Below are 24,925 nucleotides of genomic sequence, written 5' to 3'. Positions count from 1 at the left end.
TTGTCAGGCAGGGAAAAGAGTCACACATGCATATAGAAGGATAAGGAGATTATGGAAATCATATTAGCTGAACTTTTGTATATGACCCTTGTACACATATTTTAGACTAGTACTATAAATCTCTAATTTGAATGTATTTATATGTATACATATTTTTATTATACACAAATATATTTTATGTATATTTAAACAGGGAATCATTTTTGGACAATCCATTAAGTAACCACAAATTTTCAGAGGCATAGACAATAATGCTTATGCTTGTCTGAACTGTGGCTTCTCTAGCTTCTCATAGTCATTATGTCAGAAAGTGATGATGTATTTGAATATCACTAGGGTGTGTGACCGGTACATCTTGTATATTCTTAATAGTATCTTATTTTTGCCAATATTGTAAAATAATGGCCATTTCCCGACATGCAGGAATCAATTAATTTGAAGAATATTGTATCTCCATAGCATAATTCTACAGATATAGAGATGCAGAAGTGGGATTTGTATTTAAATAAAGAAAACACTAGTTTAAAACTGTTTCCATGTTGATTAGCTGAAGACCGGATTAGAGAGAGTAGTATCCTTCAAAACAAAATACCTTGGTTTAGTTTGTAGAGAGAAGTGGGCAAACTGACTCACCGTTTCAGAGATGAGGCAAAGCAAAATCAAAGACCCCTCGTCCTAATGAGAGCTCATGTTCATTTGGACACAGACGTTCTTAAGCACAAATAAGATGGGAATTCCCACCATTCGAGTAAAAGATTGGGGCATTTCTTTAATTTAAAGTGGAGCAACATATTTTATACACCAATATGAGTTGTATCTTTTCTTCTTTTATTATATATGGTGTAACATTTGGAGAGATGAAGGGACTGATAGAGGTTCGTCCTTAAAACCACAGAAATGGATGATGATTTCATAGACAACTAACCTATGCCATGGAACTCAGGGCAACAGCCTGCATATATGAGAAAGAGTCAAGGGAAGCACAGTAAAATATGTAAGATTAATTCAAGTGTAACTCAACTTCTAAATAATGCCTCCCCTCAATCCCAAATAAAACTTGAATAAATGAAAGTGCATACCTTTTTTTTTAATTTTCATAACACCTATTTTGTTTTATATTACCAATGATTCCTTTATGTGATCTAGGTGTTTTTCTTTTAAAGGGCCTTATAAAACAAGACTTTGCAAAACCACCATTTTAATATATTTAAATATTCATGATTTAATGTGCAGATATGCATAATGCTTCACTCAATGCCAGGCTCTGATTTTTCTGGGTAAACAGTCCAGTACAAATAAGAAATGAAATGTTAGTCTTTGTATTTGAATTGAGAATCTATTTCTTTTTAATGATTTTTTTCACAAAATACTTTTGTTTTTAATAAAAGCTCAGGACAAGTGTCTGAAAGACTTTCACCATTTTGACATGCTTGTATCCTTATCTCATATTGTGTGAATGGAGCCAAATTTTCCAGAAGGATGCATTGATGATGACCAACAGAGGAGGTCAGAGGTGCTACACTTCCAGCATTGAGCAAGACATTGTACTCCACAGGCATTTTGGGGATGAGGATCCCTTCAAAGAGAGAGAGAAAGAGAGAGAGAGAGAGAAAACATGTATGTATGCTATATAGAATGATCAACAAATGTTTGTCTTTTAAAAACGATGAATCTTTAACGTTTTATAACTTAAAGGTATATTATTGCCTAATATAGCACTTAATAACTGCATGAACGTATATTCCAAAAGTAAAACATAAAACATGGATCACCCCTTTTCAAAAACAAATGAAGTACATATAATAGTTCTATTCAAAGGTACACTCTATGGGCAAATAAAAGCGAAGGCATGTTTCACTTCTTAAAAAATACAAGGCAATTAGAAATGGTGTCATATATTTTTGCTTGGCTTATTTACTCTTAAAGTACATAAAAAAAAAACCCACCAGTTTTCTTGTGACAATAATTTTTCTGGAGGCATTGTGTATGCATCCAGTCTGACACAGATCCTTGACATAATAGCCCATAAAGTATCCAAATCATAGTCTACCTAGAGAATTCCCAGTGCATTAATTATTGAGTTAGGACAGTCCACTCTGTCAGGGAGACTTATGGACCTAAATACATATGAAATTTGGGTTCAAAACTGTCATTTTTCACAATGCTTCCTAAAGAAAGAAGGTCTTGTGAGTTTAGCCTCTTCACAATCTATTCATATAATTAAATGCCTGTAAGTTTTAGTTGGTCATGAACAACATGTACATTTTTTTTTCAAGGAGAGTATATGAGCCTCGAATGAAGAATAAAATGGAATTTCTCATGAGATTTTCTCATTGATCTGATAGCTTATAACATTTGAGGGTTTAATTACTTACCTTTGTGGCACTTAAATAAGGTTATCTTTGCTGTAGAAGCAACGAAATCTACAGCACAGGACTCAATAACCCTTCAGAAATGAGGTCTAAAAAAGGAAATGAAGGTTTGCTTTTTGTAGATATAGCCCTAATTGTATAAGGGTTGGAAGAGCCAGTATAAAGCTGAGATGCTCAGGATTTTGTGTAGGATAGATGGAAATAAGAACTCTCCAAAGGATATATTGATCATAGTCAGAAGGACTGAACAATTGTTTCCTTTGGAAAGCTGTGATTGTGCTGAACCCAGACTAAGAAATTTTAGTTTAAATTAGAGCATCCTTGTTAAATTATCTGTTGTATTTGTTCTAATGACTTAAATTACTGCTGTTCTATCATTGATTCCTAAATTCCTATTTCTGGCTTTTTATCTCTCTTGCATTCCTAATTTCTATTTTCAGCAACCTACTTCACAGACACCTCAATCTCAACAGGTCCAAAGCGTAATCACGGTATTTTCCACTCCCAAACCTGTTCTTCTTGCGTTTCCTTTCTATTTTCCTATGCCAAAGGCCTTAGAGAAAAGCCTTAGGGTAAGACTCTTAGAGTCGACCCTGCTTTCTCTCCTCTACACAGTTGCAGCAATAACCCAAACGAGAACAACCATCTCATTGCATTCTGGTTGCATGCAGGACAGGGTACTCCGTAAAGTCAGGGGCTCTGTTCTTCTCCCCAGCGTAGTTTCAGTGCCTAGAGTTTAGCACAAAGTTGCAGCTCAATAAACATCAGTTTGAGTGAATGATTGAAATCTCAGGACAATATTGTAAAGCAAATGTCATTGCATTTTTTCAAGACGAGAAAACTAAGCACCTTGTTCCAGATTGCCAGTTGATTACTTGGGGTAGTCACACTTGAACTCAGACCCATCTGATAACAAAGCTTATTGCTCTCTATTTATGTACTCTCTTGGTAATGGAAACTTGGATTAGGACAACTGGGGAAAAATGAGAGGATAATTTTGAGACAACATGGGTAGCCAGGCAGAACAGTTATTGAACACTGATTAGAGGGAAGAAATGGAAAAATTAGAATTCTCATTGATGAAACTAAATTATAGGTGAATATTTGAAGCTCTGAAGGGTAGGTTTCCGAAACTGAGATACAATACCCTACACACCTGTGGATTTCTGTCAAAGTATTTTCAAAGACAAGGACAAACATGGCACCTCTTCCTGGAATGCCACTTTGGGAAATGTAATTTGGGAAATGTAAGACTTCCTTGCCTGAGCAAGGGAAACCAGCAGAATCCCACTCTTCCTTGTTCACAAAAATTTGGTATGGAGTTTTCTTCCTAAAAAGTCCCAGACTAGAAAGTTAGATTGGTACTGAGTGATCAGAACTTTGACCGGTCAGTTGTTGTTACTCCATAGTCACCTCAGAACTAACTAAATGACAGCAGAAGTTTATGCTGACAGAATCAGTGTGTTGAACAAGTACAAGTCCTATTCATGATGCAATCAAAACACCATCTAATATGAGTTGCTCAGTTTTGCTTTCAAATTAATTCAGCATGGGTAATCTTCTGCAGACACAGGATGAAAATTTGACTGGGCCCACATTTCTGCTGAATCTCAGGTAGTAGACATTTCTATGTTTTTTTTTTTTTTCTATGAAGAAAAAAGATGCCATGACAAAGATTAATGGCTAGAAAATGTAAATAAATTTATTTTTCTCTTTAATGGCATTGTGAATACACATACTGGGCTTATTTAGAAGATATTCTTTGAGTCCTAATTCCCAACTATAAGACAAAACTGGGAATGGTTTTACTGCTCCCAAAAAGGCTGCTATAATTAAAATGAAGTTTGAGAGTTGGATGCAGAGAATTGATTATAGGGACCATTTGAAGCTCTTAGTCCATTAATGGGTGAGGAAAACCTATGTACTACATTAGAAGTAAAATAAAGAGCTGTATAATCAGGCTTTTTTTTTCCCCCACTAAGAATGTTCTTTGGAGATTGTTGTTCCAGGTAGTAAAAGAGATTGAAGACTTGATCAGGGACCCTCTCAGTTTGTAGTTTGACCTCTCAGTATGAAGATAGGCTAATGGAAATTTCCATTCACAGTATCTTGGAATGTCACAGTACGCACTTCCCATTTTGGGCGTTTCTCCTTATTTTTACCCTGACATAGTCTGTAAAACGGTAGGGGGGAAAAGCCTGGTGTTTTTACCTGCATATTTATAACACAATGAACACAGAAAGAATTGTTTGGACATTGAACTTATTGGGGTCAGCTTTCTCCAGAGTGATCTAATATCCTAAAACATAACAGCATAGCACTCTTTATCCAAGGAGATAGTTAAAAAAAAACAAAATTCCCCTTAATGATAAATTATAAAATACATTATTTTTTGGATGAAGATAAACACATTGGAATACAATGGCAAATTTGTATGAGTTTTTAACCTAAAAAGCAAGACCTTAAAGAAATTGCAAACTTATGGTGATTGCTTTGGGTGGTTTCTAGAACTCCTAGGATTGATCGCATGTTCATTCTGTCTTCTCTGTTCCTGGGATAGATCTTATAGAAAAGTTTGACAAACACACATTTGAAAAATATTCCATCATTCTTGTTGAACTAGACAAACCACAGAATGGAGTCAGGCAGATCAAGTCACTTCTCTGCCCTTATTTGTTTCTGGTAAATTACTTAACCTCTATGAACGCTGGTCTCTTCATCTGTAAAATGATGATAATAATAGCCACCTCATAAAGAGCTATAAGGATTAAATTAGAAAATGCATGTAAAACATTTTAGTACATTCCTGTGAATAGAAAGTGCTGAGTTAATGACAGACATCTCAGCAAAACAAAATGAAATGAAACAAAATGGGAAAAAAAACCCTCACATCTCCGACACTATTTTATGGGCTCTCAAATACTCCAAACCCATCTTTTTTTTAAAAATAAAGTTTCTATTCTAATTACAAATAAATGTTATATTCATTTAAGTAGATCTCTTTATAACAATATTTTATCTAGGTTTTTTAATGAATACTTGGATATGATCAAGTGTATTCCTACGAAAATATTTTTCCATTCCTAGCAGTAATTTAGAAATGGTCTTTCCGTCAATTCTTCTGAGGTTGAGCTTTACTGAATGTCTTCCTCTGTACCTACTGGTCTGCTTTCAATAACTTCTCTGCTTAGAAGGACAGGACTCCTAGGGGGTCAGGGAACAAAACTGTCTTTCTGTTACATTTCAAATACAGACATTATCTTGATCTAGGTTTCAACATGACTAGTTAAGGCATGAACCCGGAACATGTATTTTTCATGTCTTGGTTAATTGGAAATAAATGTCCTTTACGTATACCTATGAGGTGCCAAAAGAGAAAATGCTCCTTGAAGCTGTGAGCATGTCAAGCAGTGACATGTATTTAGGAAAGAGGGCCCCTCCACTGTCATAATTTACACGACTGTGACATGAAAGGCTCCTGTGTTCCTGCAAACCCTACACCATCTGCAGTGAGTCTGAAACAACCTAGCCCCCTGGTATTCTGATGACTAAATGAAATGAAATGGGCATATTTGTTAAAGTCAGCTGGGAAGCCACACGACTTGGTTAGTTCCCGAGTTCATAAATTTATGTCAGAGCAAGAGGAGCAGTGGAAGCTCAAGTGAACCAATTTACCCTAAGTGCAAATGGCAGTTTTGTTATTTGGTGTCAAAGTTACCAGTCCCACAATGACAAGCTGCCATAACACATTTTCTTGTTCACTAAAGAACAAGGATTTCGTTGGTTAATATTCCTCGCAATGCTCCTTTTCATAATTTACAACAACTAGATGCTGATAGGTTATTTAACATTTATGAAGTTAAGATGTAATCAGAAAAACCCTGATTATCTTTACAAATAAAAAAGTTAAATTATTCAACTTTTTTTTTTTTCTCCGTGGCTTCATTTCACAGCAGGTGCATACTTTACAATGGGACAAGTCAATCAAATAATCCTTTTTTAAAATCTTTTTTTAGGAGCTGGAGCAGGAATAATTCTAAGAGAAAAACTATTAATTCGGTTTGATAGCTGCATTTGCTTCAAAACACTGGTTGCACTTAATGTAATGCTTTGAACAAATCAACCTAAATTCTTTGTTGCATAGGTAGGCATATTTTGGTTATGCCCTTTCGAGGGTTTGGAAGTGAAACAAGACTCTCTTAAACACAAATCTGTAACAACTGTATGGAAATTTTACATAAGTTCATATAATAGTTGTCATTTTATGCCCCTTCTACCTGAATAGATAGTAGGGTTCATGACAGGAAGGACAATGTCTCATTCTTCTTTATAACTCTCAGGGTGTCTAGCATTCTACCTTACCCCTGAGTGGGGGCTCAGCAAATATTTTCATGTTCATTAAAATGAATAGATAATTCAGTATACCCAAAGGCTAATGAGTTATAGCTCATGAAATTTTAAGCTACAAATAAAACACTCCTACTGGGTTAGTGGATGAGCTGCTCTTAAATTACATTGTCCTCATTCGTATTTGCTATATGTAAAGCAAAATTATTTTTTAGCTTCTGAACTGGATCATAGTAGAGCTTAGAAAAAAATCATTTGTTTTCTGCACTGTTTATGTAGAAAAATGGTGAGAAAATAGCACAGTGATTTTGACCATAGAACTTGGAGTCAGATGCATTGTGGGTTGGCTCCAAAACATTTGTGATAAATAATCTAGATAAAATAACTAAATAATATCTAAATTGTTCTCATTAGTAAAATAGGCAAAACAATAGACATACTATATTATACTATACTATATTAGGGTGTTAAAAACATTAAATGAGATACATATTAATCTCTTAGAAAAATGCCTACTACATATTAGAACTCAATAAAATTCATTGAATAACAAAAACAAAGGCAACAAAATAAATTGACAAGTGGGACACATCAAACTAAAAGGCCTCTGCACAGCAAAGGAAACCATCAATATGAAAAGGCAGCCTATGGAATAGGAGTAAATATTTGCAAACCATTTATCTAATAAGGGGCTAATATCCAAAATATACAAAGAACTCATGCAACTCAATAGCAAAATAAAAACGACCCAATTAAAAAATAGACAAAGGCTACAAATAGACATTCCCCCCACCAAAAGACAAGCAAATGGCTAACAGATATGTGAAAATGTGCCCAACATCCTTAATCACGAGGGAAATGCAAATCAAAAACCACAATGAGATATCACCTCATACCATTATCAAAAAGACAAGAGATCACAAATGCTGGTGAGAATGCAGAAAATGGACTGTTTGTACACTGTTGGTGGGAATGGAAGCTCATATTGCCAGTGAGTTTACTATGGAAAACAGTATGGAGGTTCTCAAGAAATTAACAATAGAACTACTCTGTGATCCAGAAAACCTTCTTCTGAGTACATATCCAAAGGATATGAGACCATTGTCTCACAGAGCTATCTATACTCCCAAGTTCATTGCAATATTATTCACAATAGCCAAGGTATGGAAATGACCGAAGTGGCTTTCAATGGATGGATGGATGGATAAAGAAAATGCAGTATATATGAAATAGCATATTATTCAGACTTAAAAAAAGAAGAAAATACTTCCATTTGCAACAACATGGATGAAACTGAAGGGCCTTATGCTAAGTGAAATAGCCAGACAAAGACAATAACCTTACGGTATTACCTATGTGTGGAACCTTAAAAAAAAAAAATGAACTCATAGAAACAGAGTGGAATGGTGGCTACCAGGGGCTGGAAGATGGGGGAGATAGGGAGAAGTTGGTAAAAAAGTACAAACTTTCAGTTATAAGATGAATAAGGTCTGGGGATCTAAGGTATAACGTGGTGACTACAGTTGATAATACTGTATGGTATAACTGAAATTTGCTGAGAGTAGAACTTGTGTTCTCACCAAAAAGACAAAAAATAAATATGCGATATGATGTTAGCATTAATTAACTTGATGGTGCAAATCCTTTCACAGTTATATATGTCAAATCATCACATTGTAATCTTTAAATGTATTATAATTCCACTTGTCAATTATACCTCAGTACAGCTGAATAAAGATTTACTGTGCTAAATAAAACATAAATCATTGAAATGAGTTTTATACTTTCTTCGGAAATTCAGCACTACTGTCACTTGGTTTTTGCACTTAAAGAAAATTGAAAGAATTGTCAAAGTTGAATCATCCCAGTTAAACCAAAGTAAATTTTTTTAGGGCACTTAATGCCAATTTTGACTTTAAATAGATATTATCTGATCTAATACACTGCGGTTGATTAGCTAACTGAACACCAAGATGCCTAAGGTCTTTAGGTAGGCCATATCATGACTAACCATGCTTTAATCAAAAATTGGTTAATAAAAAGCATTTTTATTCCTAACCAATATATATTTTTATTCCTAAGCAATATTAATTGAAATGATTTTTCAGAAGAACAGTTGCTAATTGTTTTCTTTAATGGACTAAGAGATAAATATGAATGGACACACACCAATACTTCGAGATTATGCATTAAACCTAAATAACTCACCATCTTTAGTGAGGAAATGTGTTGAATGCAAGGACATTGTTAATTAGAACATGATGAAGGGCTAGAACAGTTCAAAATACAGTTATCACCTTGATAAATTAGAAAGACTCATCATTACCTTCAGAGTTCAAATAATTTTGAGTGTTTGGATTCTGAAATAGCAGGACTATCTCTATTCTTATCCTCAGTAAACCATTTATGTTCCAGGAACAATTTGCTTCTTCATTTTCTGTGATTTTCTTACCCATTAGTTGAACATGTATCCCTTACTCTATTTAATACAAATGTGTAAGTCCTGACCTGAGGTTGAGAGCTGGTACGAGGTGAGAAGGAATGTTTAGGAATCAGCTAGGAGGGCTGCTACCTGTAGCTTGAATAACAATAGCCAGCTTCCAGACAGTGTGCACTAAATGTGTACCATGCTACTTCACCGACTTCACATAAAAGCAATGCGGGGTGGGCATTTGATACTCTGTTTCACAGACGAGAAACCTCAAGCTCAGAGACATCGTGGAACCTGACCAGGGTCACGGGGACACTAAATGGTGGAGCCCATTCCACCCAGAAACCAGTATTCCTTTTTCAGAAATAAGCGAAAAAATTATGCATCCACAAGATGACATATAATATTTCGAAGATATGTGTATGTATCCTGTTGGTCTCTAAAGAAGAAATATATGTGTGTGTGTGTATGTGTGTTTGCACATGTATGTATGTTTAGTGTTGAGTTAGTGTGGAGAGAGGGATAGGCTTCTACAGGAAGTCAAGTGTTTGAATAATTTTTAAAAAAGATTTTATTTATTAATTTGATAGAGACAGAGAGATCACAAGTAGGCAGAGAGGCAGGCAGAGAGAGAATGGGGAAGCAGGCTCCCAGCTGAGCAGAGAGCCCAATGTGGGGCTCGATCCTAGGACCATGAGATCATGACCTGAGCTGAAGGCCGAGGCTTATCTCACTGAGCCACCCAGGTGCCCCGTGTTTAAATAATTTTAAGCAGCAGAAAATCCAAAATTTATTTATATTTGCTTGAATGACAAATTTTAGAAACTTACTCACTACTCTCTTCTTCCATTAATTCAGCAAACATTTTAAAAGGATATGTTGTTTCTGCATCATCTGATTTGAATGTACAAATGATATGCAAAAGAGTAGAAATCTTGATTTTCTAAAGCTTGAAGGGTATTGATAATCTTACAAATGACATTTATCAAGTAATAATGAGCTAAAATGAACCAGGGTTTACCTGAAATGTAAGAGAATGTCTATTGAGGCTTTAAAATAGTCCTAGAGTATTCTTTTTGTGGTTATTTGAGAATGACTCCCTTTCTCACCTAATTAAAATCTTTTAGCATTTGGAATCTGGTTTTGCTAGGTCATGTCTATTCTTTCCTGACTTTTGGTTGAATAAGCAGACTTCTGGTTACTAGTTCCTTCATGCCACAGAAGATAACTACTGTCAGGTAAGTATTTCTCCTTCAGGGACTCACCATTTTCCACAATTACTTCTGGTCTAGGCATGCCAAACAAAAAACATTCTTCCACAATCCTTTGGTATTGGCCAATAACTAGCTCTGTTTCTTGGCCCTCTAGGCTACTATTTCAAAAAATACAGTTGTATCACAAATCCAAAAGATGGTGGGAAATAAGTGAAAAGCTTGATTTGGATTTAAGAGTTAAGCCAAAGACCTGTGGAGATTGCTCTTATAAGGCAGTAGTAGAGAACAAATCTGAATTTGAATCTTGGCTTTGCCTGTAACCTTGAGTATATTATATAATTTCTTTGAGATTCAAATTTCTTATCTTAATATGGAAATGATATTACTTGTATCCCGGGTTTTTATCAGTATAAACTCAGGTAAGGCAGAGAAAATGTTTATCAAAGAGTTTGGCATACGCTGGAAATTTAACAAATGGAAAGTATAAACAAGTGATATTATTGAACATAAGTGATATTCACCATAAGTATTCTAATTATGCTCCCTCTGAATATTCCACATTTCCTGGATCTCACTTCCTTTTCTGGTAGGATTTATAAACATGGAGTAAGAATTTATTTATAGCTATCATTGAAATAATAATTTATAAACTGAAAGCCCACTTAATTGCCTAAGTAATTTTCTGTTGCCAAGCAGCCACATGGACATTGTTTTCTCCCAGCAACTTACCTGTGTAAAGTCGCTCTATTCACACTGACCACAAAACAAAATACATGTGAGAAAACCCAGTTGATTTAACCACTATTTTGGTTTTGAACATTCAAGAGAAAGTGGTTTGATTCATGTTTCCAAAGAAATATTTTCCACTTTTGCTTGGTGTATATAATTCATGATTTCTAAATTTGGAACACATTGAAATCATCTGGGAAGCTTAAAAAAAAAAATCTAGATTTCTTGACTCCATCCCAGGAGACTCTGATTCAGTAAATTTGGGGCTGAGAACTGGCTTTGCAAAAGTTTTCCAGGTGATTCTAATGTTTGTTCAGGTTTGGGAACTGTAGATATGGACTACTTGACCCAATTTTCAGTTCCGCTCATGATGTAATCATTTCACAATGGCAGGGGAGTATGAGGAATATCTTGAAAGCTCTTGATTGTGAGCAAATAAACAACCTCTGGTTATAACAAGTTTGTTTTCTTTCTGTTTAAAATATATATTTGTGACTATTCAGGAACAGAAAAATGTTTTTATTATCCAAATCAAAACACAGCATGAGGTACTTTCCAATAAAATCAACTGTAGATTATACACAAGTCAAAATCATCTGCCTGTTTACAGAGTTCAAAATCCTTCTAGGCACCAGGAAAAAAGTTTAATTTAAGATTTTAATCTTTCCATATATTACAGGGTTTCTGTAATGGATTTTGTGCATCTGAAACTAAAAGATTGACAGGTCTGGGTATTATAGATTTATTAACCATTGGTTACATGGTCAGAGTTAGTGTGTGAGGCATTTCTACAATACTCCCAAGGATGCAGTAGAGTGAACAATTTCTACAAAGCCTGAGGTAGGCAAGAGTTAAGGTTATGTTAAAAAAAAGCAGAAGTTGTGCTTTATTTCACAACGATCCTTTTCTAAGTGTAAACATTATACACTGAGCATAAAAATATGATGTTGAACTCAAAGAAAAATATGACAAAATACTGGGAAATTCAAGAGAAGTCTTAAACATTTACAAATGCAATCCTGCCGTGCACTGTTTTATCATTTTGAAAATGGGGCCCTTGGCACCTAGCAAAGGCTGGAATGAATACATTTTAAAAATAAATAATTGAAGGCAAAAATAATTCTCCAAAAATAATCATCACTATTCACAGGCTAATGTACAGAGTCAATGTATGCCGATTATATAAATTACCTCATTTAATCTTTACCACCATCCAAATGCACGTACTACCATTGTCTCTATTTTATAGCTGCACTGAACAGAGACTCAGGGAGAAGAACCGACTTGTTTATGTCAGCTAACAGGTGGCAGAATTGGGATGCGTGTCCTGTTTTCTTTTTCATCTGACATCCATTGTCTTAAAGGAAAGGTATCTTCAGATAAGCAATTTATGTGTATAATAATGTTAAAATGACAAGTGATTTGATAGGCCATGGAACCCCCTGATCACATGGCCCAGAAATCACCAATTTTGCTTATCATCTTGGACTTTCTCTTATGGCTCTTTGAGAATTTGGACTGCGGAAGACTCTGGTGAAAGTCTGAGAAATCTCTGGTTCATAGGCAAAACCAATTCCAGACTGGCTCTTTTCTGTTTCATTTTACTTGATGGCACAGAAGCACCACAGCTTCATAAAGATGCCAAGGAGAGATACGCTCGCAGACAGCAAGATAGCATGCTGGTCCATTCAAGTAGAGACGGATTCTGTAAAGGGATATGCAAGTTCTTATATTTTCCACAGCAGAAGATACGGGGTTTCTTCCATTGAAGTTACGAACGGAGTTCAAGATCTATGCTCCTAAAACTGAGGTAAGGATTACAGGGCTGTATGACACAGGCTGGTGCTGGTGATCATTCCTTTGCTCTAATTTAATGTGCTGTATATTCATTTTAAAGCAAAGGTGGAAGGAATCATTTATATATAGTATCTTAGAGAGGCTTACCTTTTTCTTTGCTTATAAAGATATTGATAAATTTTCTCCTGTGAGTTTGACCAAATTAAAACCCTTCTGTTTTCGTTTTTGATCTTAGATTATGACATCAAAAGGATACTGGTTGATGAGAACTTAAGTTTTATATATTAGGCCTCTATGTTACTTTCTTGGCTCTATTGCCCATTGTTTGCTTGTTTAGTTTTTATTTTGATCCAGTTAGTTAACACAGGGTGCTGTATTAGTTTCAGGTGTACAATAGAGTGATTCAAGAATTCCAACATCACCCAGTGCTCATCACAGCAAGGGTGCTCCTGAATTCCCATCTCCTATTTAACCAATGCCCACCACCCGCACACACTCTGGTAATCATCAGTATATTGTCTGTAGTTAGAGTCTCTTTCTTGGTTTGTCTCTCTTTTTGCTCTTTTGTTTTGTTTCTTAAATTCTATGTGAGTGAGATCATATGGTATTTGTATTTCTCTGATGGATATTTCACCTTGCTTTATACTCTCTAGCTCTATCCATTCATTCCTTTTTATGGAATGAATTCTTTTTCCTTTCATTCCTTTTTATGGATAAATTATATATATAATATGCACATTAATATAACATGTATTATTAATATACATATTATTAATATATATGCACATCTTCTTTATCCATTCATCAATTGATGGACACTTGGGCTGCCTTCATATCTTGATTATTGTAAATAATGCTGCTATAAACATAGAGGTGTATGTATTCCTTTGAATTAGTGTTTGTTTTTATTCTTTGAGTACCCAGTAGTGTGAATGCTTGAACTTAGGATACTTCTATTTTTAACTTTTTGAGGAAACTCCATACTGTTTTCCTCAGTGGTGGCATCAGTTTGCATTTCCAAGAGGGTTCCCCTTTCTCCACATCCTCACCAGCACCTGTTGTTTCTTGTGTTTTTGTTTTAGTCACTCTGACCAATGTCAGAGAATAACTACATTGTAGTTTTTATTTGCATTTCCCTGATGATAAATGATGAAGAGCATCTTTTCATGTCTGTTGGTCATCTGTATGCCTTCTTTGGAGAAGTATCTGTTCATATCTTCTACCCATTTTTTAAATTGAATTATTATTTTTTGGGTGTTGAATTTTTAAAGTTCTTTATATATTTTGGTTACTAACCTTTTATCAGATATATCATTTGCAAATATCTTCTCCCATTCCGTAGGTTGCCTTTTAGTTTTTATTGATTGTTTCCTTCACTGTACGGAAGTTCTTTATTTTGATGAAGTCCCAATAGTTCATTTTTGCTTTTGTTTCCCTCGCCTCAGGGGACCTACCTAGAAAAAAGTTGCTACACCAATGTCAGAGAAATTACTGCTTGTGCTCTCTTCTAGGATTTTCATGATTCCAGATCTCACATTTAGGACTTTAATGCATCCTGAGTTTATTTTTCTGTATGGTATAAGACAGTGATCCAGTTTTGTTCATTACTTGTTGCTGTCCAGTTTTCCTGACAGTATTTCTTGAAGGGACTGTCTTTTTCCATTGGATATTCTCTCCTGCTTTGTCGAAGATAAATTGACCATATAATTGTGGGTTTTTGTCCCTATGCTTTCTATTCTGTTCTGTTGATCTACATGCCAGTACCGTAGTGTTTGAATTACTACAGCTTTGTAATATAATTTGAACACTGGAATTGTGATGCCTCCAGCTTTGCTCTTCATTTTTCAACACTGCTTTGGCTATTCAGAGTCTTTGGTGGTTCCATATAAATTTTAGGATAGTTTCTTATTATTTTGGATGCAATTATAAATTATATCGATTTCTTAATTACTCTGCTGATTAGTTACTGGTGCCTAGAAATGCAACATATTTCTGTACATTGATTTTTATCCTGCAAACTTTACTGAATTCATTTTTTAGTTCTAACAGTTTTCTGGTGGAGTCTTTTAGGTGTTGTATAAATAGTTTCATGTCATCTGCACATAGTGAAAGCTTTACATCTCCCTTACCAATTTGGATGCCTTCTATTTCTTTTTGTTGTCTAATTGTTGTGGCTAGGACTTCCAGGACTATGTTGACTAAAAGCAGTGAGAGTGGACATCTTTGTTTTGTTCTTGACCTTTGGGGGAAAAGCTCTCAGTTTTTCTTCATTAAGTCTGATGTTTGCTGTGGGTTTTTCATAGATGGCCATTATTATGTTGAGGTATGTTCCCTCTATCCCCACTTTGTTGAGGGTTTTTATCATGAATTGGTATGGTACTTTTTCAAAGTACAACTTTTTGACTGAGATAATCATTCAAGTAAATGAAAAATATTATCTTCACTAATTATTTTATGGAATGGACTTGCTGATGGCCAACACAGTTGCTAACCCATTGTTTTCAGTGCATGTTCAACTGTAGCTAAACTTATTTCGATGGAGATAACAGAAATTTGTGTCAATTTTATCTGAAGACTAGATATTAGAGATAAAATCGCATTTTGAAGTGAATTTAACACCTTAATCCATTTTAAATTTTACTGCAACAGCATTTCCATACTTTCCTTATGTTAAAAGACAGAGCAAAGAGATTTCACTTTAATCCTTATTCCACGGTGTTAATGCAATCAGATTTGTACCTAAGGATGAAACTTACATCAAAATATAATAATTCACTAAGCCATAAAAGCAACCCACTAGTGACTAAATGGCACAATGGAGGCTTATATAGCTTAGAGGGGCAAAATTCAACTACCATAACTGGCCACAATCTAATAGAAAGGGTAGAGTAACTATTGTATTTCTGAATTTCTTACTCACTGCTATAATAAAGGCCAAAATCATATAACATCAATGATCCAATCTTGGGAGTCCTGCAGAATGAATGTTTGAGGTCATTCAGATCTATATGATTTACCTGGGTTGTATATAAATAAGAAGGCAGATTTTAGTACTTAAAAGAAAGTATTACTTTTAAAGAAAAGAATATATCTAGGTATCTATATATCTTTATCTACATACCTACATCTGTATGTATATGTATATATGCATATACTTATTTATGTAGAGACTAAGGAATTGGTTTGGATTATTCTGTTTGTATTTATCCAGGAGACAGGCTATTTCCTTCTGCTTTACTAAATTTACATTTCCATCCTTATCTTCAATTAACTTTCTCTGATACAAATATGCATGTGTGCGTGCGCACACACACACACACACACACACAATTTTATTTCTTTACCTGGTGGGGTCCAAGCTACAAATATGGAATAAGGCCCGATTACTGTGATATTATATGGAGGCTGGATTTCTTCTGGTGTCAGTACAGGTGTTTGTACAATGTAATCATCACTAGGACTGCTGCCGCCTCCAGTTGTGGCTTCCAATTTATAAATGTATCTATATTAAAAAGAAAGGATTGTGATAAGGCAATGCACAAGAAACTTGAACAATGGTTGCTGGGCTTTCTCTCCATTGCTTAGTCCTAAATTATGACAAATTGCGAATTTTCTGCTCCCTGTCCAGAAACATCACTGTTGACTTGATAATTTTTCCAGAATAGGCATCACTCTCTCTAGACTGTCACTATTTCTGCCCCTTCCCACTTTATTTTTAACCTGCTAGTAATCAATTAGATTTCAGGAAAGTCTTTGAGTTTGCCAGTAGATTGTGAAGGATTCAAATTAATCTCCCGCCCCCCCTTTTTAGATTTTATTTATTTGTTTGACAGACAGAGATCACAAGTATGCAGAGAGGCAGGCAGAGAGAGAGGTAGGGAAGCAGGCTCCCTGCTGAGCAGAGAGCTGGATCCAGGGCTCATTCCCAGGACCCTGAGATCATGATCTGAGCTGAAGGCAGAGGCTTATCTCACTGAGCCACCCAGGCACCCCAATCTTTGCCATTTTTAAATAGGTTGGAGTTCAGGGAAATACGTTTAGAGGAAGATGTTTCTAAACTGATCTGCTACTTTCTACAATAAAACTGAATTGATCTCTACTCTCTGCAGTAAAACATCTGTTGATCTAAGATACATTTTGTTTCTGCTGAGATATGAATCGGAATGAATTGCAAATATGTGGAAATTTTCCCCCCTAAAACCACTCATACCTATATAGAGTGCAGCAAGCAGAGAAAACATTATATTAGAAGAAAAGTTAGTTGATGTAAAATAAAACTCATATCTTTTTTATTGCCAGCTTAGGAATGTATGTTTTTGAAGATAATTTGATAATTTTTTTTAAAGTTTAATACTTTGTGTATTTTATAAACTTAAAAATGTCATGTACTCTAAAGACTAAAGTTATGAGTTAGCACTTGAGTCTTCAACATCTGATATGAATTAAAAGATCTAATCAGTTATGGAATGGCTACTGAACACGGAAATTAATTAGCCAATTAATTTATTATTGTTTCATTTTGAGGTGCACTCTTTTCAGCCCTGAAGAATTTTTTTTTTTAAGATTTTATTTATTTATTTGACAGAGAGAGATCACAAGTAGACAGAGAGGCAGGCAGAGAGAGAGGGAAGCAGGCTCGCTGCTGAGCAGAGAGCCCGATGTGGGACTCGATCCCAGGACCCTGAGATCATGACCTGAGCCGAAGGCAGCGGCTTAACCCACTGAGCCACCCAGGCGCCCAGCCCTGAAGAATTTTAAATTCTAACTATATGATTGGTAAAATTTTTCTTTAGTTACCTGCTGTTGGGCTCCAGGTTTTTATCAGTGAAATTCTGCTCCTTAGTGTCACCCAGGAAAACCAAGATTCCATTACGACTCAATTGATACTGAGAGATGAGACCATTGGGCTTTTCTGGCGGACTCCAAAATAACTCCACTGTTGTGGAATTGATGATAATGTGTCGAGGTGTCACCCAAACCCCTGGAAAAAAAATAACACAATGAGGTTTTACTGTTTGAATAAAATATATACCTTATCAAAAGTCACACCACAACCCCACATCTTATGATATTTTTGTCTGTTGTTAAAAAATCTCAGGGTGAAGCAACCAAAATCCATTTTCCTTACTTTAGAGGTAAAATATACAATTGGGTATAAATATACCTTTTAGTGCTTTATTTTATTTGTAAATTGTCTTTAGAAAGTGAATGTCAGACGATTTAGTGGTGGAAGATTTCTCTGTATCAGCTGTGACCCTGAGTTTAATCAAGGCCTGAAATACTACCTAGGAATTTTAAACTTTGATGCCTACATACTTGGAATATGTGGAAGTAATCATAAAGTAGTATTTACCTGAATTATCAAATTCAGTGAATAATATACTTTGCCTTTGCCTCTCTGATACAATGTGCTGTACTTCTTTTCCTCTTTTCTCTCATTTACTGGCTTCTCTCCTCCTACTGGATCTCAAAAATGGGCCTCAGAGACCTAGGCTTTCTCCTCTCCCTTAGTGCTTCCTCTTCTTTCTTCTCCTCTTATTTTCCAACATTCCCTTTCTAGGTGATCTTCACCTCACTCTTAGTTTTAAGTATCATCTATAAGTTGAACCCTACCAAATGCTTATCTCTAAACTAAAACTCTCTTGAGCTTCAGACTCCTGAACCCAGCTGTCAACCTGACACCTCCATGTGGATGACTAATTAAGTATCAAAACTTAAAACATCTAAAACAGAACTCTTGGTTTTTCTGTTACAATCTATTCATCTCCCGATTTTGTCCATCTTTTCATTTTCTTGGTCAAAACACACAAAATATTATTCTTGAGGCTCCCATTTTTTTCAACTTCAAATGCCATGTCATCAAATCCTGCTCATTCTACATTGAATGTCTCTAGTTCTCTATACATTTAGTGCCACCTCTTCTGATCCAAGCTGCATTTTTTTCTCACGAACCTCTACCATAGCCTCTAAACTGGTCTCTGGGTTTTAAATCTTGCCCTTCTCTATTTCATGTAATCTTCATAAAAGTAGACAAAGTATATCAGAGCACCCAGGTGGCCCAGTTAGTTAAGCATCTGTCTTTGGCTCAGGTCATGATCCCAGGGTCCTAGGACCGAGCCCCGCATCAAGCTCTCTGCTTAGCGGGGAGCCTGCTTCTCCCTCTCCCTCTGCTCCCCTGCTCCTGCTCTCTTACTCACTCTCTGTCTCAAATAAATAAATAAAATCTTAAAAAAGCATATGAAGTATATACATAAGTCATTGTAATCTTTGTAAAATATACAACCCTTTTGAAATTATTCATATAATTCCAATTCCTTATGATAACCTGAACAATCCTACATATTTTCTGGTTGTGGCCTACCTGGCTCCAGCCACAGCAGACTCCTCTCCATCCCCAGAATGCTTCCAGTTCTTTCTCACCTCTAAGATTTTGCACTTCCATTCCTTCTGCATGGAACTTTTGGTTATGACAACATGACATTTTTGCAATTTATTTTCATAGTTCAGTGAGCTGTATGAGTACCATCTTCACAGGGAGGTCTTATTTGACCAAACTTCTGTAATGATAACTTTAATCTTATCTAAAGTGATCCCAACCTAGTTTCTCTCTATCCTAGGCCCTTTTCTATTTTCCTTTAACACTCATAATACCATAATAACTTTTCTTGATAGTATCATTATTTCTATGTTATCACCTTGATAGATAGTATAATGCCTAGTTGATACTGAATAAGTAAATTAATTATAAATGCATACAAATTACTATGTTAAGCACTGTAGGCAGTTCTAGAGAATGTAGGTGTGAGTAAGATATGACTCGTTCCTACAAGGAGTTTACTCTTCTGTGTAAAAGTTAAAATAAATACATAGACAACTGTCATTCAAGGTCAAACATTCAGATACTCTTATAGATGTACAAACATGGCGATGGAACCTAGGCACTGAGGAAAATCAATCCGGCCATTTCGTGTCATCATCTAGGTATCCTCTGAATGGACACTGTAATTCTCTTCTTCAGCTTTTAAGAAATCATGAAATATTAGGTTCCCTGTAATCAATAGTTTTTGGTTAATTTCATATCTGGTGTAATTTATTCAGTATGGAATAAGCTTTCAACACTTTTAAAAGAAAAATTTTGAGGACATTCAAATGTAGTTTATTTAGGAACATCCTGAAAGAATCAAGGAAAATCAAGATAGATTTTAAAATAGCTCAAACTTGCTGATTTGTAAAGGAACAACTTATTTCTAAGAAGAAAGTAGTTCATTTTGTTCTGAAATAGATACCTGGACAAATCCACAAATCATAGTATACATTTATGTCTCAGTTTCTCTGCCAGTCATTGTTAGATGAATCAACCCACTAATTAGAGTCTGTTTCCAACATGATATTAATTTGTTGATTTAAGAGATAAAGTATAAAGTTTCATTCATAATCTGCTTCCTGCAATCCTGTCTTTTTCACCTTTAAGGATGTATTAAAAATCACCAAGGTGCTAAGAAGGCTTTTGCTTAGTTTTCACTTTGAATCAGTCGGTCAGCCTGTGGATATAGAGGAGTGAATGAAATAACATGAATCAAGATTTTGGGTTTGTTTCAGGTTTTAAATAAAAATTGAGTTTCATATTTATGCAAGCTGGTGAAAGCTCTGGTTTTGTTGGTAATAACCCTGTATCCACTGGGTTGGAAGTAAGAGGAAATTGAAATGTGTAAAATATACTACATGCCATATGGTTTTACTTGTATAATGATATGGGGACATTATTATGTTAGCAGTTGCAAGAAATCTTTGATAGGATAAGACCCACTTTTGGTGAAATGTCTTAATGTGTCCCAGGTAGAGAATCTGCTTTCCTCTGTGAGCCTGAGTCTCAGGTGGCATCAGAAAAACCTATCCTACATAACAGAGGGTCAGAGTTGAGACAATTCAAGGAAAGGAAAAGGATGGTCATGAGGTCAAAAGGAAATCATCTTGAAGGTGGGCAGGGAGGAGGTAAACTAGCTGAGAGGTATAAGAAGGAAAGGTCAGAAGGAAACCTTGGTGGTAAGTCTTTTGCAATATTGGCTACCAACAAAGAACACGTCTATTAGATTTGTTTTACATTTGTTTTGAGTGCCACGCAATATTATCCACTTCTCATTTCTCTTCAAATCTTTATTCTAATTTAAAAATATCAATATTTATTGTGGATTGGCTTTCTTTTGGAAGCCAGTAAGGGGACTCGGTTTTGAATTGGCTGATATCCTGGATGCCTTGACTTCTAGACTATTATGATTTATAAATTTATCCAACATTCCACCCAATTTTGTGTCATTTTCTGTGTCAGGCACTGTGGATGTAGGGATAAGGACATATAATCCATACCCTTCAAAGAACTCATAGTATTATGGTGAATAAAGATGACTGAATAAAAATTTATAATCCACTTTGCTAAATGCTTTAGGAAACATAGTGCTTTGGAGTACTTAGGAAGGGAAGCAACACAGACCTGGAGTAACACGGGGATGGGTGGGAAACAGATTTCTAGAAGGGGAGGACATGTGAGCCAAATTTTTTTAAAAAATGGGTTAGCTGAGTGAGGATGTAGGAAAGAGATCTAAACTGAGGGGATCCACACAAAGTCCTTGAAATACAGGAAAGTATGGTAGAATTCCAAGTACCTCAGCATGACTGGTGCATTGGATGGCATGTGGGAAAAACCAAAGACTCAACGGATAGGCAGAGGTTAAAATTTGAGGGATCTATTTTGCTTTACCAAGATGTGGATTTTTTTTTTTTCCTGGAAGGAAGTGAGATTTTATGGAGCTGACTAATGTGAAGTATGTCTATTTTGGCACAAGGGGGAGAAGAATGAATATGAGAAAGAGGAGAAATGACTAGAGGCAGGAAGACTAATTATGGGAAGTCAAAGGCATCTGAACTAAGTCAACACCAAAAGGGATATAAAGGAAGTACACATTAAAAAATTCCTTAGATTTATTAATTTACCATTTAAATTAAAAATTTATTTTAATTTAATAAAAATTGATAAAACATAATAAAAATTAAAATTAATTAAATTAAAATCAGTAAGATTTTATGAAGAACTGCACATTACAACCTCAAGAAAAAGGTACATTTTAAGAAAGTCCATTTTGGGCTGATGAGGTGGATGATGGTACTTGAAGGAGGGAAAGGGGAAGAAAAATAAGCTAGGTAGTGTGGAGAGAGATTTTAAGTGTTGAAATACTGAGACTGAAGTATTTGCAAAACAGCTAAATGAAAACAGCTATAGATCGGCGGATGCACAGGTCTTAAATCTATGTGCAGGCTTTGTGAGAGCTGAGGACTCTGGGAGCTTGTACTTGAGAATTCCAAGAGATACTATGGTGTTACAAGTGCAAAGAGTAGAGGAAGAATCTAAAGGAACGTCAACAGTTTAAAAAAAAGTCAGAGGAAGAGAGATCTGGAACACAGCTGAGAAAGATTCACCTTCTTTTCCTCTCCCCCCTCCATGTGACCATTGCTGGAGGTAAGCCTGCAATTTTGCACGATTGATCTCTAAAATTAGAGTTTGCCGATATGGCAGCACTTCAAAAAAGAAAACAAAAATCCAACTTGAACTCTCCCTATTTGATGGAAGGTACACAATTTTCTGTGAGGATAAAATTGTAGAGAATTATGTCCAATTTATAATGAGGTAGTAATTACCTTTTTTTTTTTTTTTTTTAAGATTGAAAAAGAGAGAAATGAGAGAGGAGCTTAGGGTGCTATGAACCAATGCTTCTTTTCATTCTCTCCATATCTGCTTAGGACTCTCAAGTGTTAGACCTTCAAACTATGTTGGATTCACTCAAATAGGCATTTTGTAATTAATTATATTTGGGTTACTAATTTAACACGAGATGATATGCTTATTTCCATGTTACAGTAAAACAACAGAACTTAATGTTGCTGTTGATTTGTTCTCCTACAACCTCCAAGTTTAGTAGTCAGACTACATTTATTTCCCATACAAATTATTCACAAATGAAACTTTTACAGACAGAAAATGGATTCTTTATCCATGTTTGTTCTGCAGAACTAAGCCCATTTAGTTTATTATTCCTGTGCAGTTATTTGTGTTAAAGGAAAGGTGCACAAAGTTAAAAAAAGAAATCAAGTAAAACATTTCTCATCTCACACTCCCCTGTGTTGTTGAAAGCTATAATTTTTAAGTCATGAAATCTGAGCTTTTTCCAGAGTTTTTTTGGGGGGTGGGGAGTTGGAAAATAGACATATATTTTCTAAGAATTTAAATATACGGATTTGATGAGCACACTGAAACAAGAGACCCTGTTATTTTACCAGGTTTGAGCTGCAGCCAAAACTGGTTGACAATCCTTTAGAAATTATCCATTATCATCAAAGTATCCATTTGATAGTTTACCTTTCCAAAAAATCCACTGCTGGTTTCTTCCTTTCAAAGGAACACTAAGCTTTTTGACATGAAACATTCTTTATATAGAAAACATCATTAGTGAAATCCTGGTGAGGAGCCATATGCCCCATATGTGGAATTTTCCATTTTATTCCCCATTTACTGGTAGGAAGTTCAGGTCTAATATTCTGAGGTACAACAATCCCTTTCATTAGAAGAGTAATGGACAAGCAGTTCAGGACTCTCCAATGTAATTAACATCAAATTTCTGTTTAGAAACTCATGTATGCCTCTGTTTCCCCCACATTTAAAACAGGCTGATAATAAAGATGAGCAAAATAGTTGACCACTATCCCAAGCTTCTGAGCCTATCTTTCTTCTAAAAGTAAATGATAACACTCACCCCAGTCCCCAACCCACTGGTAACCATTGTTATGTGTGTATGCTTCCAGAATTTTTTCTGAATTTTTATTTATCTATGGAAATGAATATAATTTTCTATGCATTTTTATACATAAAAGATACCATGCATTAATGTAGTTCTAAACTTCCTCTTCGTATGTTTAGATTGTCTCATTCTTTTAAACTGAGGTATGGAATTTCATAATGTGAATACACCTGCATTTATATAGCCGTTCCCCTATGCAGAGATATTTAAATTGCTTCTGATATTTTTCTATTAAATAAAAATACCAAAAATGCTTCAATAAACATTCTGGTATATGTCTCTTGTAGCTTTGTGGAAGTGGGGTTTTCCGGCATAGATACTGAATGTGAAACTACTGTGTCATAGAAAGTCAATGTTCTAAATTTAATAGACATTGCCAGTTTGCCTTCCAAGGTGATGATCCCACTTTAGATCCCCTCAACCTGTGTTGGATTCTGTATCTCCTCTAGTGTTTGTCAAAATCCTTGTTTTCCTCAGAACTCACTTGCTACATCAAATCTTTTTTGATTTTCATAATGAGTTATAATCTCTTCCTCTTCAGATTAACCTGAGCATTCTGTTCATTTTTTTAAACCGATGTATGGTTAATATACAATGTTATATTAGTTTCATGTGTACAACATATTTATTTGGCAATTCTATACATTACTCAATGATAGGTGGGGTCACCATCTGTCACCAGACATTATTACATTATTGACCATTTGTTCTTTCTTGACATCACCTTTCAGATTCTCTCTCTCTCACATTTTTTTTTAAAAGATTTTATTTATTTATTTGTCAGACAGAGAGGCAGGCAGAGAGAGAGGGGAAGCAGGTTCCCCGCTGAGCAGGGGATTGATGTGGGGCTCGATCCCAGGACGCTGGGATCGAGACTTTAACCCACGGAGCCACCCAGGTGCCCCCTCTCTCACTTTTTTTTTTTTTTACTTTTTTTTTTTTTCCCTTTTTATTTATTTTTTTTCAGCGTAACAGTATTCATTCTTTTTGCACAACACCCAGTGCTCCATGCAAAACGTGCCCTCCCCACCTCTCTCACTTTTTAAAAAGAATTTATTTATTTACTTATTTGAGTGGCGGGGGAGAGGGGAGCAGAGGAAGAGAGAGAATCCCAAGTAGACTCTGCACTGAGCCTGGAGCCCAACACGGGCTCAATCTTGCCACCCTGAGATCAAAACCCTGAGATTA

At 35.4% G+C, this 24,925-nt stretch overlaps 1 protein-coding gene across 1 annotated transcript in view; it reads right to left on the bottom strand.

The window, feature by feature from the left end:
• The window catches only part of USH2A (usherin), a 714,551-nt gene that overhangs the window by 104,248 nt on the left and 585,378 nt on the right, over positions 1-24,925 (bottom strand). The window contains exons 56-58 of the mRNA XM_045983172.1: positions 17,688-17,871; positions 16,235-16,392; positions 1,418-1,576 (exon numbers count right to left, since the gene is read on the bottom strand). Coding sequence (XP_045839128.1) covers positions 1,418-1,576; positions 16,235-16,392; positions 17,688-17,871 — 501 coding nt within the window. The remainder of the gene's footprint in view (positions 1-1,417; positions 1,577-16,234; positions 16,393-17,687; positions 17,872-24,925) is intronic.

Source organism: Meles meles, chromosome 17, assembly GCF_922984935.1.
Source record: "Meles meles chromosome 17, mMelMel3.1 paternal haplotype, whole genome shotgun sequence".
NCBI lineage: Eukaryota > Metazoa > Chordata > Mammalia > Carnivora > Mustelidae > Meles > Meles meles.
This window is presented reverse-complemented; position numbering and strand designations above follow the sequence as displayed.